General features: G+C 37.9%; 1 protein-coding gene across 1 annotated transcript in view; it reads left to right on the forward strand.

The window, feature by feature from the left end:
- Window positions 1–14,923, forward strand: part of LRP6 (LDL receptor related protein 6) — a 255,064-nt gene that overhangs the window by 202,705 nt on the left and 37,436 nt on the right. Inside the window, exons 15-16 of the mRNA XM_042782839.1 lie at window positions 1,406–1,617; window positions 2,559–2,749. Coding sequence (XP_042638773.1) covers window positions 1,406–1,617; window positions 2,559–2,749 — 403 coding nt within the window. The remainder of the gene's footprint in view (window positions 1–1,405; window positions 1,618–2,558; window positions 2,750–14,923) is intronic.

A 14,923-nucleotide genomic window follows, 5' to 3' on the forward strand; every position in this document is an offset into this window, starting at 1 on the left:
TATGATTCCATTTTCATGGAGTGTTGGAAGCATTGAAATCATATAGACCTTGGTTTTAATCCCAGATCTATGGCCTACAGGATTCTTATAAACATTTGATCTGAAAGGAATGTAAAGCACATAGACCAATACCTGCTACATAGAAGGGACTCAGCAAGTAACAGTTACGGCACTAATTATTATTTAAAAGATTCAGAGGATAAGCATGTAACTAAATCTCGGTGAAATGAAAAACACCTAGTATGTGTTACCATTGGTTCAGTGGAGTTTCTTTTTTTTTTAATCTGTAAATATTATTTGGTGACTGTGGGATGGGAATGAAAATATTATTAATAAATCTTATCTATGCTTACATAGCAGTTATGGTTCTACATACTGCTATTCATTCTTTGCTGTCAAGCAGTATCAGACTGGTATTACTATAAGTAATTATTTGTTGTCTTCCTTGTAGCAATGATGTTAAGTTGGATTTTGAATGCATTAAAATTTAGGGAGGTAAGGCTACTTTTTTTCTCTGTCTTATCTCACAATAAAGAGCAAGAAAGAGAAGTATTTAGGGATCAGTATGGATAGTCATAGAGGTATAGGTCAGATGCACCATACCCTGTATACGCCAGGACTAATGGGCTGATAACTGGTGGAAATTACAGCTGTGATTATACAGCCAGTAATTTCATGAAGGAATATATGACCTCAGAAAGTCAAGTAAATGAACTATGGACAAAAGCCTCTCTTTTTACTTGGTTTTGTAAATACCTTTTTTTAAAATAGATTTGAGGACCTGAGAAAAAAGTGATTGACAGATTTGGTTTTTATATCCTTAACTAATTGCTGTTGTCCCTAGAGCAGAGTTTCTCAACCTCAGCACTCTTGATGTTTTGATCTGGATCATTCTTTGCTTTGGGGAGGGAGTTGTGTGCATTGTGGAATGTTTAATAGCATCCTTAGCCTCTACTTGCTAGATACCATTTACACCCCCAAAGTTGTGCGACAATCAAAAATGTCTCCAAACATGGCTAAATGCCCCCAGGAGTCAGAATCATGTCCAGCTGAGAATATCTGCTCTAGAGGTATTACTAGGTTGTGATGTAGCCATTGTTGTCTTCAGTTCACAGGAGACAGCTGCCACCATCTCATTCCCATTTCTGATCGATGCACTATCAGATTCTTAGAGCAACTAGTATGAAAACAGTTCTTTCTTCCAGTCCATGTCATAATAACCAAAGGGAACATTTGAGATGCATGTTAACAAAGAAGTGTGTTATCATAAAAATGCATATTAGTAAGAAGTGTCCTTTGTTTAATTCCTTCTCAGGTGTGTGACCACATAGATATAAGCAGTTACGAGGGCTGCCTTGGCTTGGAGTATAATTTTCTCTATGTATTTGTCTTTTTCTTTCCTTAGGGCTTTACTGTGGTTGTGAGCTCAGTTCCCAATCAGAACCTAGAAATACAGCCTTATGACCTTAGCATTGATATTTATAGCCGTTACATTTACTGGACTTGTGAGGCCACCAACGTCATTAATGTAACAAGATTAGATGGTCGATCAATTGGAGTGGTACTAAAAGGAGAACAAGACAGACCTCGAGCCATTGTGGTAAACCCAGAGAAAGGGTATGTTACTAAAGTGACATCAGATGTCTTTGCATCTGAGACTGTCCTTACCCTTCCTTTTCAGCCCATTATTGATTGATCTTTAAGCACCGTGTGCTGCAGTAAACAGCTTGATAATGTCCAGATAATGTCCAAAAAAATGTACTCCTGCATTTTTTTGTATCCTTGTTTGTACTTTCTCTGATTTCACTGTCTAGGATTTCCTTCCTTGGTCACTGTTGCTTCAGTTCTAAATTCTACCCGCACCTCTGGGATGGTTTCACTTACCATATCCTCCTTGAAATTTTCCTTGATCTACCCCACCTCAGCCACTTGAGATTTCCCTTTCTCCTAAAAACCTAGCGTTTGTGTCTGTGCCTCTCTAGTTATACTTAGCCTTTTCCAGTTTACCTTATACATAACTATTTTCAGTCCCAAATTCCCTGCTAAACTTGAGGTTCCTTTATGACAAGAACTAATTTATCTTCTTTCATTTAGTACAGAGCTTTGCATTTAGTAATTGTATCTGAATGAATAACACTGAATTATAGCAAGTAGCTTACTTCAAAAGAGTTACAGGAAAGGATAAAATCTGTAAGTTAGACAGAAAGAAAAATTTATATCCGACTTATTATTATTTAAATGGACTAATTAGAAAAAGGAATTTCAAGTTTTATATGCAGGGCTCTCTTGCCACTGCTGTTTAATTTATTATGTTACTCTTAAAAGCATAAAAATTCCTGTGCTTAATACTGTTTCATTAATCTGTTAAAATTAGCTCCTTAAGACCCTCTCTCTCTATCTGTATCCCCTTTTTAACTATTATTGAAATAGTAAAAGTACCCATTTAAAATTTTAAATAAGCTTTTAAAATACTATTCTGTCTCTATTTGTCTTAAGAATATTCTCATTTTATATGGTTTTTTGCTTTGGTAACTTATTGCTTCCTTCTTTTTCCGCAGGTATATGTATTTTACCAATCTTCAAGAAAGGTCTCCCAAAATTGAACGGGCTGCTTTGGATGGGACAGAACGGGAGGTCCTCTTTTTCAGTGGCTTAAGTAAACCAATTGCGTTAGCCCTTGATAGCAGGTTGGGCAAGCTCTTTTGGGCTGATTCAGATCTCCGACGAATTGAAAGCAGTGATCTCTCAGGTACTCAAGAAAAGTGTTTCCTTGTTTTGATTTGTTATTAAAATGATTCATCAAATTCATTTGTATTTTTTCATGCATTATTTTTGTAAACATTTCTGTATAGTTTTGTTCACAAAGTAGTCAACATTTCTTCAGCTGTCAACGTAAGTATAATTATTCCTTCTCTTATCTAATTACTTGCCAGTTTTCTTGATCTTGACTCTGTAAATAATAAATTTCTGATGACTCTCTTCTCTCTTTCTAATTCTTCTTGTAGTTATGTTTACTTGATCTCTGATCTGGATTCTAGCCCATGATTGGTCTCCTCCCTGCCAGTTTTTCCCCCTGAAAGTTTATACACTGCTCCTAAATTAATTTTATGAAGCAAAGCTTCTAATCATGTTACTACTTTCTTTACTTTAAACATTTCAAGGGAGTCTCATAACCTGCAGGAAAAGAAGTCTAGTTGTTATTTAAGTTAGTATTCAAAGTCTTTCAGAAACTCTGCATGATCTTTACATTCCTGGCATTTTAACCAAATTAAATCTTTCCTTGTTCTTCAGATGTACTTTCACTTTTTCATTTCTCTCTGCTGTCCTTTGGTCTACAATCATAGTTATCTCTCCTGTCCCTGGTTTCTCATGTGGCCTTCCTAGTAATCAGGAAAATAAAACTAAAACAATACGCTGTTTGTGTCTGAGTGACAACAATTTTATAGAAAATTATTATATCCAGTATTGGCCAAAATGGTAGAAAAAGGCATGTTCTCGTGTACTTTGATTGAAATGGAGATTTGTAGAACCTTTATGAAAGTAGTTTTCCAGTAGCTATCAAAATTGAAAACATTCCTTTTGATCTGGCAATTTCCTTTTGGGTAGCTATCTTATAGAAATACTAACTCAGGTATTGAAGGGTGTTCACTGAGCAGTATCTGTAATAGCCTATCACAGAGAAATACTTTCTAATTTACCATTTTAAAAAATGAGGTAAATCTGTATTCACCAACAGAAAAATCAATAAAAATATTAGGTTGTACAATGTTTATTAAGACCTAGTTTTTGTTTAAAATTCAAAATGATGAATAAATACATGTGTGGAGTCCCTAGGGAGTGCAAACAGTTAATGCACTCATCTGCCAATTGAAGTATTGGAGGTTTTAGTTCACTAAGAGGTACCTCAGAAGAAAAACTGGTCATCTACTTCTGAAAAATCAGCCGTGGAGAACAGTTATACTCTGACACACGTGGGGTCACCATGAGTCAGAGTCACATCAATAACTGGTTTGTTTTTACATTATATATGCTATTAAGACCTGAGTATATATGGTTGTGCATTCCTTGAGAAATACATAAACTTTAAGATAGGTCAGGTGGATTAAGATACTGTGGTGGTTATGTTTTTGTGTCAACTTGGCTTGGCCTGGTTGAGTGGCTGGGCAGCTGGATGTAGTACTCCCCATGATGAGACTGGTAATCAACTACATGGTGGAACCTACTGTGAGCAGCTGAGTAGCTGCTTTGGGTATGTAGCCTGCTTCCCATATATAAGAGATAGCTTTGGGAATGGTCTCCAGCTTATGGCACACTTGATTGAACCCTGCATGTAGCCGTGCTGTTGTTCAGCAGCCTGCCATGCTCTGCTGACCTTGGGACTTTCAATGGACTTGCATTAATGGCCTGCCGTGTGGTTTGGTAACATCGGGACTGTGCCTTTTTACTTATCAACCTTGGGCTTGTCAGTTTCAGCATCCAGCAGCTGTCTGAGTGAAGAAAAGCCTCTAGCTTCATTGGGCCAGGAGCAGGAGGCAGAGCTGAAGCCCAAGGCTGAGGGGCTTTCAATCACCCGCTAGAGCCTAGCACTTTGAACTCAGACTTAAAGCCTCCAAATTGTAAGAATAAACTCCTGTTTGTTCAAGCCATCCCATTTGTGGTATATTCTTGTCAGAGTGGCTCCAGGTAACCAGAACAGATACTATAATGTTCTTATTTGTTAGGTGCCTTGAAATTGATTTTCCACTGATAGCAACCCCATGTGATGGAATAGAACTGTCCCCATAGTGTTTTCTGGACTATAATTTTAATGGGTGCAGATCACCAGATCTGTCTCTCATGGAGCACTTGGTGGGTTCCAGCTACCAACCTATCAATTAATAGCCAAGCACATAACCATTGCACCAGAGTACTTATTCTGTGTTGTTTGAATTTTTTTGTGTGAATATAATTTTGTAAAACCTAAAAAAAAAACAAAACTGTCTTCAGGTTTCAGTGATCCCTTTCATTATGCCTTTATGTATGTGTGTACATATTCCTGGCATGGTATTTTTTTCCCTTCATCTGACCACCTGTGTCTCATGTATATCTAATTTGTACAATAGTTATTTATGCTAGTGTTTTAACTCTTATTATTGTTAGGGATATTTTCCTTTTCTTGGTTTCTTTTTAAATAACTTTTTTTTTTTTTGGTATGAAAGCAACATATTCAGATAGGGCAATTTAGAATATAAAAAGAAAAATCAGCCAAAGCACTGTCATTATTAACACTTTAATGAATTAACTTCCATTTTTGTCAATGCATTTCTTTCATCTTTAATTATGAAATGGTTCAAACACACAACTATCGGTAGAGTACCTACCATCCAGCTTTGCCAGATCTTACTGTTTGGCCATACTTGCTTTTGGGCCTACCATCTCCCTTCCTTTGAAATAAAGCATTAAAGAGACTTTTGAAGCTATGTGTACCCTTCCTTAATTCTGTTCTTCCTCTTTTCCCCAGAAGTAATGTTTTTCTTTTTCTTTTTTTATAGTAAATGTATCCCAGAGGTAGCTTTTTATGTTTTTCATTGCCATGAATGTTTTGCTCTCTGTACGTTGTTTTTTTTTCCTGGCTTTGTGCTGATTTTTTTTTTTTTTTTTTAATGTAATTTGGTTGAAAGTTTACAGAGCAAATTCACTTTCCATACAGCAGTTCGTGTACACTTTATCTCATGACATTGACTGCAGTTTCCCACAATGCAGCAGCTCCCCCAACACTTCCTCCCCATAGTTACGTCTTCCCTGTGTCCTTCCCTCCCATGCACTCCTGCCCCCTGAACCATCTCCCTGTGCATACACAGCCCTTATATTCTCCCATGATTGATCTCTCAAAGGAATGTATCTATCTAATGTAAAGTTCAGTCTTTTGTTTGGCTGGAAGCCACAGGAATGAGTTCAGTTCCCAACCTGAAGAGCAGTTAGGGCTTTAGTCTCAGTGGTTCTATCAGGCTCTATCAGACCAGCAAATCTGGACCTTTTTTTTTTCTTTAATGATTTTATGTTTTGTTCCACATTGTTCTCCTACTCTATCCAGGATCTCCTACATAGATCCCTCTCTGAGTATTTGACAGTGGTAGCTGGGCAACATCTAGTTCTTCTGGTGTCATAGTCGTATAGGCTTAGGATCACATGGTGTATCATTCACTTGGACTAATTGTTTCCTTGCCTTTTTGGTTTTCTTCACTCTCCTTTGCTCTGGATGAGGAAAGACCCATCATTGCATCTAGATGGCTACTTGACAGCTTTTTAAATCCCAGTCGCTACTTGTCAGAATAGGATGTTGAACAATGTTTTGTGTAGTATATTATGCCAGTTGAGCTTGATGTCCCCTGTGACTATGGTCCTGAGCCCACAGTTCCAACTGCTTGCTCCCTCTGAGTAGCTGGCTGTGGCTAAGAAGTGACTACAACCTTGTCCCTTGTCAGCTCTACTTTATACCAAGGAATTCTTAAGAACATACAAATACACTTGTAGAAACATTATTTGCCAACCCTATACATGGTCTTTGACTATGCAAAGGCATTTGATTGTGTGGATCATGACAAATTATGGACAACATTGAGAAGAATGGGAATCCCTGAGCACTTGATTGTACTCATGAGGAATCTGTACCTTGACCAGGAGGCTGTCGTTCGAACAGAACAAGGGAACACTACATGGTTTAAAATCAAGAAGGGAGTGCGTCAGGGTTGTATTCTGTCTCCACACTTATTCAATCTATATGCTGAGCAAATAATCCGAGAAGCTGGACTATATGAAGAAAAACGTGGTATCAGGATTGGAGAAAGAATCATTAACAACCTGAGATATGCAGATGATACAACTTTGCTTGCTGAAAGTGAGGATGACTTAAGGCACCTACTGATGGAGGTTGAAGAATACAGTCTGCAGTATGGATTACATCTCAACATAAAGAAAACAAAAATCCTCACAACTGGACCAATGAGCAGCATCACAATAAATGGAGAGAAGGTTGAGGTTGTCAAGGAATTCACGTTGCTTGATTCTACAATCGATGCCAACGGAAGCAGCAGTCAGGACATTAGACGACGTGTAGCATTGGGAAAGTCAACTGCAAAGGAACTGTTTCAAGTGCTAAGGAGCAAGGATATCTCCTTGAGGACTAAGGTGCGCCTGACACAAGCCATGATATTTCCAATCGCCTGGTATGCATGTGAGAGCTGGACAATGAATAAGGAAGACGGAAGAAGAGTTGATGCTTTTGAGTTGTGGTGCTGGCGGAGAATGCTGAAAGTACCATGGACTGCTAAAAGAACTAACAGATCTGTCCTGGAGGAAGTGCAGCCAGAATGCTCCTTGGAAGCAAGAATGGCCAGACTTCGTCTCACCTATTTTGGTCATGTTGTAAGAAGGGACCATTCCCTGGAGAAGGATGTCATGCTTGGTAGGGTGGAGGGTCGACGAAAGAGGGGGAGGCCTTCAAGGAAATGGATTGATACGGTGGCTGCGATGATGGGATCAAGTATAGCGGGGGTTGTGGGGCTGGCGGGGGATCGGGCAGTGTTTCGTTCTGCTGTGCGTGGGGTCGCTATGAGTCGGAAACGACTCAGCGGCACTTAACAACAACAACAACAACATACATGGTCTTGGGCACGCTTCCCACTGCATAAACATACCTACTAGTTCAGCCTGTCCACCCATCTATCCACCTGTAGATCAATGTTTGCCTTCATTGACAACATAGTACTGTATGTGAAAAAAGGTTCATCTTTGTTGTCTGTACCTCTCATGTACCTCTCTATGTCTTTCTCTTCCTCAATACAACCATATTGCTCACTCACATTTGGTACATTGTCCTTCTCTTCACCCAAATCAATAACTTATCTCTATCTAACAGTATTCCCTCCCCTCCCCTCCCACCCCAGTAACCAACAAAGAAAATTTCCTTCTATGTATAACATTTCCTTGACTTTTTACAATAATGGATTAATACAGTATTTGTCCTATGATTGACTTATTTCACTCAGCATGATGTCCTCCCAGTTCATCAATGTTATGTGGTATTTGCAGATTCTACGTTATTCGTTAGGGTTGCATAGTATTAGAAGGTTCTGTTGCATAGTACATACCATAGTTTCGTTATCCATTCTTTTGATGGGCACATAGGTTGTTTCCATCTTTTAGCTATTGTAAATAGTGCCGCGATGAATATGGGTGTGCATGTATCTGTACTTGTCCTGGGTCTCACTTCTTTAGGATATATCCCTAGTAATGGAATGGCTGGGTCAAATGATATTTCTGGTGCCAGCTTTTTAAGGAATTGCCACACTGCTTTCCACAGTGATTGTATCATTTTACAATCCTACCAGCATTGTATGAGAGTCTCGCTGTCTTTGCATCCTCTCCAGCATTTGTTATTTTCTGTCTTGTTGAACTTTGCTACTAGTGCTAGTGCAAGATGGTATCTCATTGTAGTTTTGATTTGCATCTCTCTAATGGCTAATGATGATGAGCCTTTCTTCATATGTTTGTTAGCCGCCTGAATATCCTCTTTGGTGAAGTGTTTATTCATGTCTTCTGCTTATTTTTTAATTGGATTATTTGTTTTTCAGTTGTTGAGGTATTGGACTTTTCTATGAATTCTAGAGATAAGTCCCTTGTCATTGCCAAATATTTTTTCCCAATCTGTAGTTTCTCTTTTGACTCTTTTGGAGAAGTCTTTGGAAGCACATAAAAACTTAATTCTTAGACGGTCCTATTCATCTAGTTTATCTTATATTGTTTGTGCAGTTTGGGTTATGCTTGTTAGTCTATTTATGCCATATATTCGCCACTAGTTTTTCTTTGAGGAACTTTATAGTTTTAGGTTTCACATTTAAGTCTTTGGTCCATCTGGAGTTAGTTTTTGTGTATGGTGTGAAGTACAGCTCTTGTTTCATTTTTGTACAAATGGATATCCAGTTTTGCCAGCACCATTTGTTAAACTGGCAATCTCTTCCCCATTTAATGGATTTCGGCCCTTTGTCAAAGATCAGCTGACCATAGGTCGATGGATCTATTTCTGGGTTCTCAATTCTATACCCTTGGTCTATGTGTTTGTCGTTGTATCAATACCAGGCAGTTTTGACTACTGTTGCTGTATAGTAGGTTTTGATATCTGGCAGTGGGAGAACTCCTACTTTGTTCTTCTTCAATAATGCTTTGCTTATCCAAGGTCTCTTTCCTTTCCATGTAAAGTTAGTGATTGGTTTTTCCATATCTTTAAAGAATGTTGATGGGATCTGGATTGGAATTGCATTGCATGTATAGATTGATTTGGGTAGAACTGGTATTTTCACAATGTTCAATCTTCCTGTCCACGAACATGGTTATGTTCTTCCATTTATATAGATCTTAGGGTTTCTTGAAGTAGTCTTCTTTGTACAGGTCTTTTGTTTCCCTGTTAAGATTTATTTCCGAGAATTTTATTTTTTTGGTAGCTTTTTTTTTTTTTTTGGTAGCTATTGTAAATTGAGGAGGAGCTCTGTTGGTGTAGTGCCTAAGGCATTTGACTGTTAACCAGAAGGCTGGCGGTTCAAACCCATCAGCCACTCCTCGGAAGGAAGGTGGGGCAATCTACTTCCATAGTAATACCGCCTCAGAAGCCCAAGAGGGGTCACTATGAGTCAGATCTGACTCGACAGCAATGGGATTTTTAGTTGTTGTTGGTTTTTTTAATTGTAAATTGTATTGATTTCCTTATTTCATTTTCAGCAATCTCTTTGCTGATGTAGAGAAATCCAACTGATTTTGGGATGTTGATCTAGTATCCTACGATTATGCAAAATCTCTCAATTAGTTTCAGATTTTTTACTGAGTCTCTTGGGTTTCCTAGGAAGAGGATTATATCATTAGCAAATAGGGATAGTTTGACTTCTTCCTTACCAATTTGGATGCCTTTGATTTCCCTTTCTTGCCTTATGGCCCTGGCTAGGACTTCCAGTACAATGTTCAATAGAAGTGGTGATAGAGGGCAACTTTGTCTACTTCCTGTTATCAAGGGGAATGGTTTCAGTCTCTCTCCATTGAGAATAATGTTGGCTGTTGGTTTTGCATAGATGCCTTTTAGTATGTTGAGGAATGTCCCTTCTATTCCTATTTTGCTGAGAGTTTTGATCAGGAATGGGTGTTGGATTTTATCAGATGCCTTTTCTGCATCAATTGATATGGTCATGTGGTTCTTTTCCTTTGTTTTATTTATGTGGTGGATGATGTTGATTGTTTTTCTAATGTTGAACCATCCTTGCATACCTGATATGAACTCCACTTGTTCATAATGAATTATTTTCTTGATATGTTGTTGGAGTCTATTGGCTAGGAATTTGTTGAATATTTTTGCATCTATATTCATGAAGGATATTGGTGTATAGTTTTTCTTTTGAGTGATGTCTTTGCTTGGTTTTGGTATCAAAGTTATGCTTACTTTATAAAATGAATTAAGGAAGATTACATCCTTTTCTGTGTTGTAGAATAGTTTGAGTAGAATTGGTGTCTGAACGTTCAGTAGAATTCTCCAGTGAAACCATCTGGGCCAGGGTTTTTTTTTTTTTTTTTTAATGGTAATTATTTTATGACCTGTTCATTTCTTCTTTTGTTATAGATTTGTTCAGCTTTTCCACCTCAGTCAATGTTAGCTTAGGTAAGTAGTGTGTTTTTAGAAATCTGCCCATTCTAGATTTTCAAATTTGTTAAGAGTACAGTTCTTCATAATATCCTAATATTATCCTTTTTATTTCAGCTGGTTCTGTTGTGATGTCTCCCGTTTCATTTCTTATTTGTGTTATTTGTATTCTCTCCCTCTTTTCCTTTGTTAAATTTGTCAGTGGTTTTTCAATTTTATTAATCTTTTTAAAAAAACCGACTTGTAGTCTTGTTGATTTTTTTTCTCTTTCTATCTTCTGTTTCATTGATTTCTGCTTGAATCTTGATTATTTCCTTACTTCTGGTGACTGTAGGCTTTCCTTGCTGTTCTTTTTCTAATTGTTAGAGTTGTTGGTTTAAAGTATTGATTTTGGCTCTTTTGGCCTCTAATCACTGCTTTTGCTATATCCCAAAGATTTTGGTATGTTGTGTTTTCATTCTCGTTTGATTCAAGGAATTTTTGATTTTCATTTTTTATTTCTTCTCTTACACATTCTTTCGTAAGGAGGATGTTGTTCACTTTCCATGTGTTTCCTCTTTTTCCATTGATCTTCCTAATATTGATTTCTAGTTTGATGGTATTGTGATCTGAGAAGATGCTTTCCAGTATTTCAATGTTTTTAAATTTATTAAGGCTTGTGTTATGGCCTATCATATGGTCTATCCTGGAGAATGTTCCATGTGCACTGTAAAAGAATGTGTACTGGGCTGTTGTTAGGTGAAGTACTCTGTAGATGTCTATAAGGTCCAGTTGGTGGATTGTATTTTTTTAGCTCCTCTGAGTCTTTGTTGAGTTTTTTTCCAGTTGTTCTATCTTTCATTGAAAGTGATGTATTAAAGTTTCCTACTATGCCTGTGGAGTTATCTATTTTCCTTTACAACTCTTTTAAAGTCTGATTTATGTATTTTGGGGCTCTGTCATTGGATCAATAGATATTTATTATGGTTATATATTCTTGTTCAATTGATCCTTTAATCATTATATAATGTCCTTCCTTGTCTCGTATGGTGGTTTTTTTCTTAAAGTCAGTTTGATCAGAAATTAATACTGCCACTCCTGCTCTTTTTTGGTTGCCATTTGCTTGATACATCTTTTTCCAACCTTTGATTTTTTGTCTGTTTTTGTTTTTGTCTCTAAGGTGTGTCTCTTGCAGACAGCATATTGATGGGTTATGTTTTTTTTATCCAGCCTGCAACTCTTTGTACTTGAGTGGTGCATTTAATCCATTGACATTCAGTGTAATTATTAACATGTATGAATTGGTTACCATCATTTTGTTATGTGTTTTTTCATGGTATTCCTGGTTTCTTTGTTCCATATAATTTTCTGTGCTGAGTTTATTATGTTAATGAATTGTGTTTTCATTTCCTTCATTGCTGTTGTTTTAAAGTATTTGCTAAGTATTTGTGCTTGTCCTCTTTTTTATTGTGATGTGAAGGTTTATCATTTTTCTTTGAGGTTACCCTGTGATTTATAATTTTTTCCCCAAGTTTAGAACAGTCTATTCTATCTTGCAACTCTCTTGACTTCCTCACCATTTAGAAGTACTGTAACTATACTATTTTTCCCCCTCATTTTGGTTTGTAGTTTTCCTTGTTTGCCAATTGATGTCATTCCCTGTTTACAATTTTGTAAGGTTATTTTACTTTGGCCTAAGGCACTTGACTGCTAACCAGAAGGCTGGTGGTTCAAAACCACCAGCCACTCCTCAAAAGGAAAGTTGGGCAATCTACTTCCATAGTGATACTGCCTTGGCAACCCAAGGAGGGGTCGCTATGAGTCAGGGCCGACTTGACGGCACATAACAACAACAACAGCAATTTTACTTTGGATATGTCCATAGCTGTGTTGGTTTCTCAGTCGTATTAATCGTCGGTTGTTGTTTGCTATTATTGAGTCTCTGTTCTAAGGACTCCCTTTAGTATCTCTTGTAAGTTGGTCTGATTTTAGCAGAGTCCCTTAATTTCTGTTTATCTGGAAATGTCCCAATTTCACCATCATATTTGAGGGACAGTTTTGCAGGGTATATAATTCTTGGTTGGAAATTTTTCTCTTTCAGAGTTTTATATATACCACACCATTGCCTTCTGCCTGCATGGTTTCTGCCGAGAAATCAAAGCTTATTCTTAGTGGTTGTCCTTTTTAGGTAACTTTTTGTTTTTCCCATGCTGCTTTCAGGATTCTTTTTTGTCTTTGGTTTTTATGAGTTTGCTAATATGTCTTGGTGATTTTCTTTTGGGGGTTTATCATGTTTGGGGTTTGTTGGACTTCCTGAATGGATATATTCTCATGTTTCATCATATCAGAGAAGTTCTCTTCCAACAAATCTTGAACAATTTTCTCAGTGGTTTTGTTTTTCTCTTCCTGTTCTGGAATTCCATTGACACATAAGTTACTCCTTTTGATGGTATCTCACATGAACCTTATGCTATCTTCATTTTGTTCTGATCTTTTTTCTGATTGATTCCTTTCCAAAGAAGTATTCAGGTATTTGTCTTCCATCTCATTAATTCTGTCTTCCTTTGATTGTATTCTGATTCTTTGCCCTTTCAATTTATTACCTATTTCTGAAAATCTACTATCCAGAAATCTTCTGGATTTCTATCTGTAGATTTTGTGTCATTTCTAATTTTTCATTTATTTTGTCATTTTTGTCTTGTATTGTCTTTCGAAGTTGTTCTAGGGTTTTTCCTGTGTTTTCCTTAATTTTGTCAGTGTTTTTTTTCCTTGATCTGTCTTTTAGTCCTTTGAAGATACTTAAATATAATTCTTTTGAATTTCTTCTCAAGAAGTTCCAATGCTGCTTCTTCCTCAGTGGTGTGTTCTGGGTCTGTATCCTGCTCCCTTGTTTCTACCACTTTATCCTTCTACCACTTTATCCTGCTTCTTTGTGTGGACTATGATGGTCCAAGACATTGTGACATTATTTAGATCTCTGTTAACTGTTTGTGAAGAGCAGTTAAGGGTGAATTAGGCTCTTCTTGGTGGTTGTGTATCATTGGCCAGTTGTGTAGAAGGAAATGTTGGCTCTCAGTAAGTGGAGCTGCAGAATGAGCAAGGTTGCTGTCTCCTGTTTGGTTAGAGAAAAACACAATTGAAAAACCATCAAAAAATAAAAGCATGTAGACAAAAAACACACTGCATAAACACACAGAAGCAATCACCAAAAAGGGGGGGGGGTTATGCCATATCTAGGGAGGGGACAGTGAGAGAAAAGAGGTAGAGTGGAAGCATACGCACAGAGTGCAACACACCGCCATCGAATCGGATCCGACTCATATCGACCCCTCCCTGGGTTTCTGAGGTGGTATCACTATGGAAGTAGGTTGCCCAACCTTCCTTCTGAGGAATGGCTGGTGGGTTTGAACCTCTAGCCTTCTGGCTAGCAGTCAGATGCCTTAGGCACCATGCCAGCATGATGAAGAAAAAAATGGGAGGAATACACAAAGAAAAACCAGGAATGGGGGTTAACTATGAGGGAAAAAAATGGGACCCTACAACAGGAAAGAGAGAAAAAGCTGAAAACTAGAACCTGGGAAGAGAAGAATAAAGAATAATAATAAAAAGGACAAAAAATAATAATTTTTAAAAAGGCAAAAACAAACTTTAAAAAAGGAAAAAAATCAGAGCTGGGCAGAGCACTCAGGCTCTGTCTAAGCACACAGACTGGGATGGAAATCTTGCTGGCCCAGAAAATGGGTGGGAGTGAGGGATGGCCACACCTCTGTTTACCAAGAGGGTGTTGGATATAAGAGTAACCAGGGGAATATCACACATTTCTAGTCATTGACGTCTGGAATGCCCTTGCAGTTCCTGGCAAGTGAAGCCTATTCTTAAGTCCCTGGAATCTGGGAGAATGCTGTTACTTTAAATATCCTAAAGGGTTGAACCGCTTGTAAACATTCAAAATGCCTGCATCCTCCAGACAGGCAACAATCCACAACTCGGCCTGTCTTCCTCTTCGCTGCTTCCCCTTTTATTCACCACCCACCAGTGCAATCCTCTGTGCAGCCTCTAGCTAGCAGGGTCAATTTTTGAAGAGGGGGGTGTTAAAGAGAAGTTTTTATTCTGCACTCCTGGGCAAGGTTCATGGGTCCCTGAAAAGGGCCCGAGAAGTCGTGCCGCCCAGACGGGGGGAGAGGTTTATATAGTTGCATAGCGGAGTTGGGGCATAGCTGAGTGGGGGCAGAGGGAAAAAGACGGGAACCAATCGGGTGAAAGCACCTCATTAACATAGTCATT

The sequence above is a fragment of the Orycteropus afer genome, unplaced genomic scaffold (assembly GCF_000298275.1).
Source record: "Orycteropus afer afer isolate SDZICR_OR568_19922 unplaced genomic scaffold, OryAfe1.0 scaffold00488, whole genome shotgun sequence".
Lineage (NCBI taxonomy): Eukaryota > Metazoa > Chordata > Mammalia > Tubulidentata > Orycteropodidae > Orycteropus > Orycteropus afer.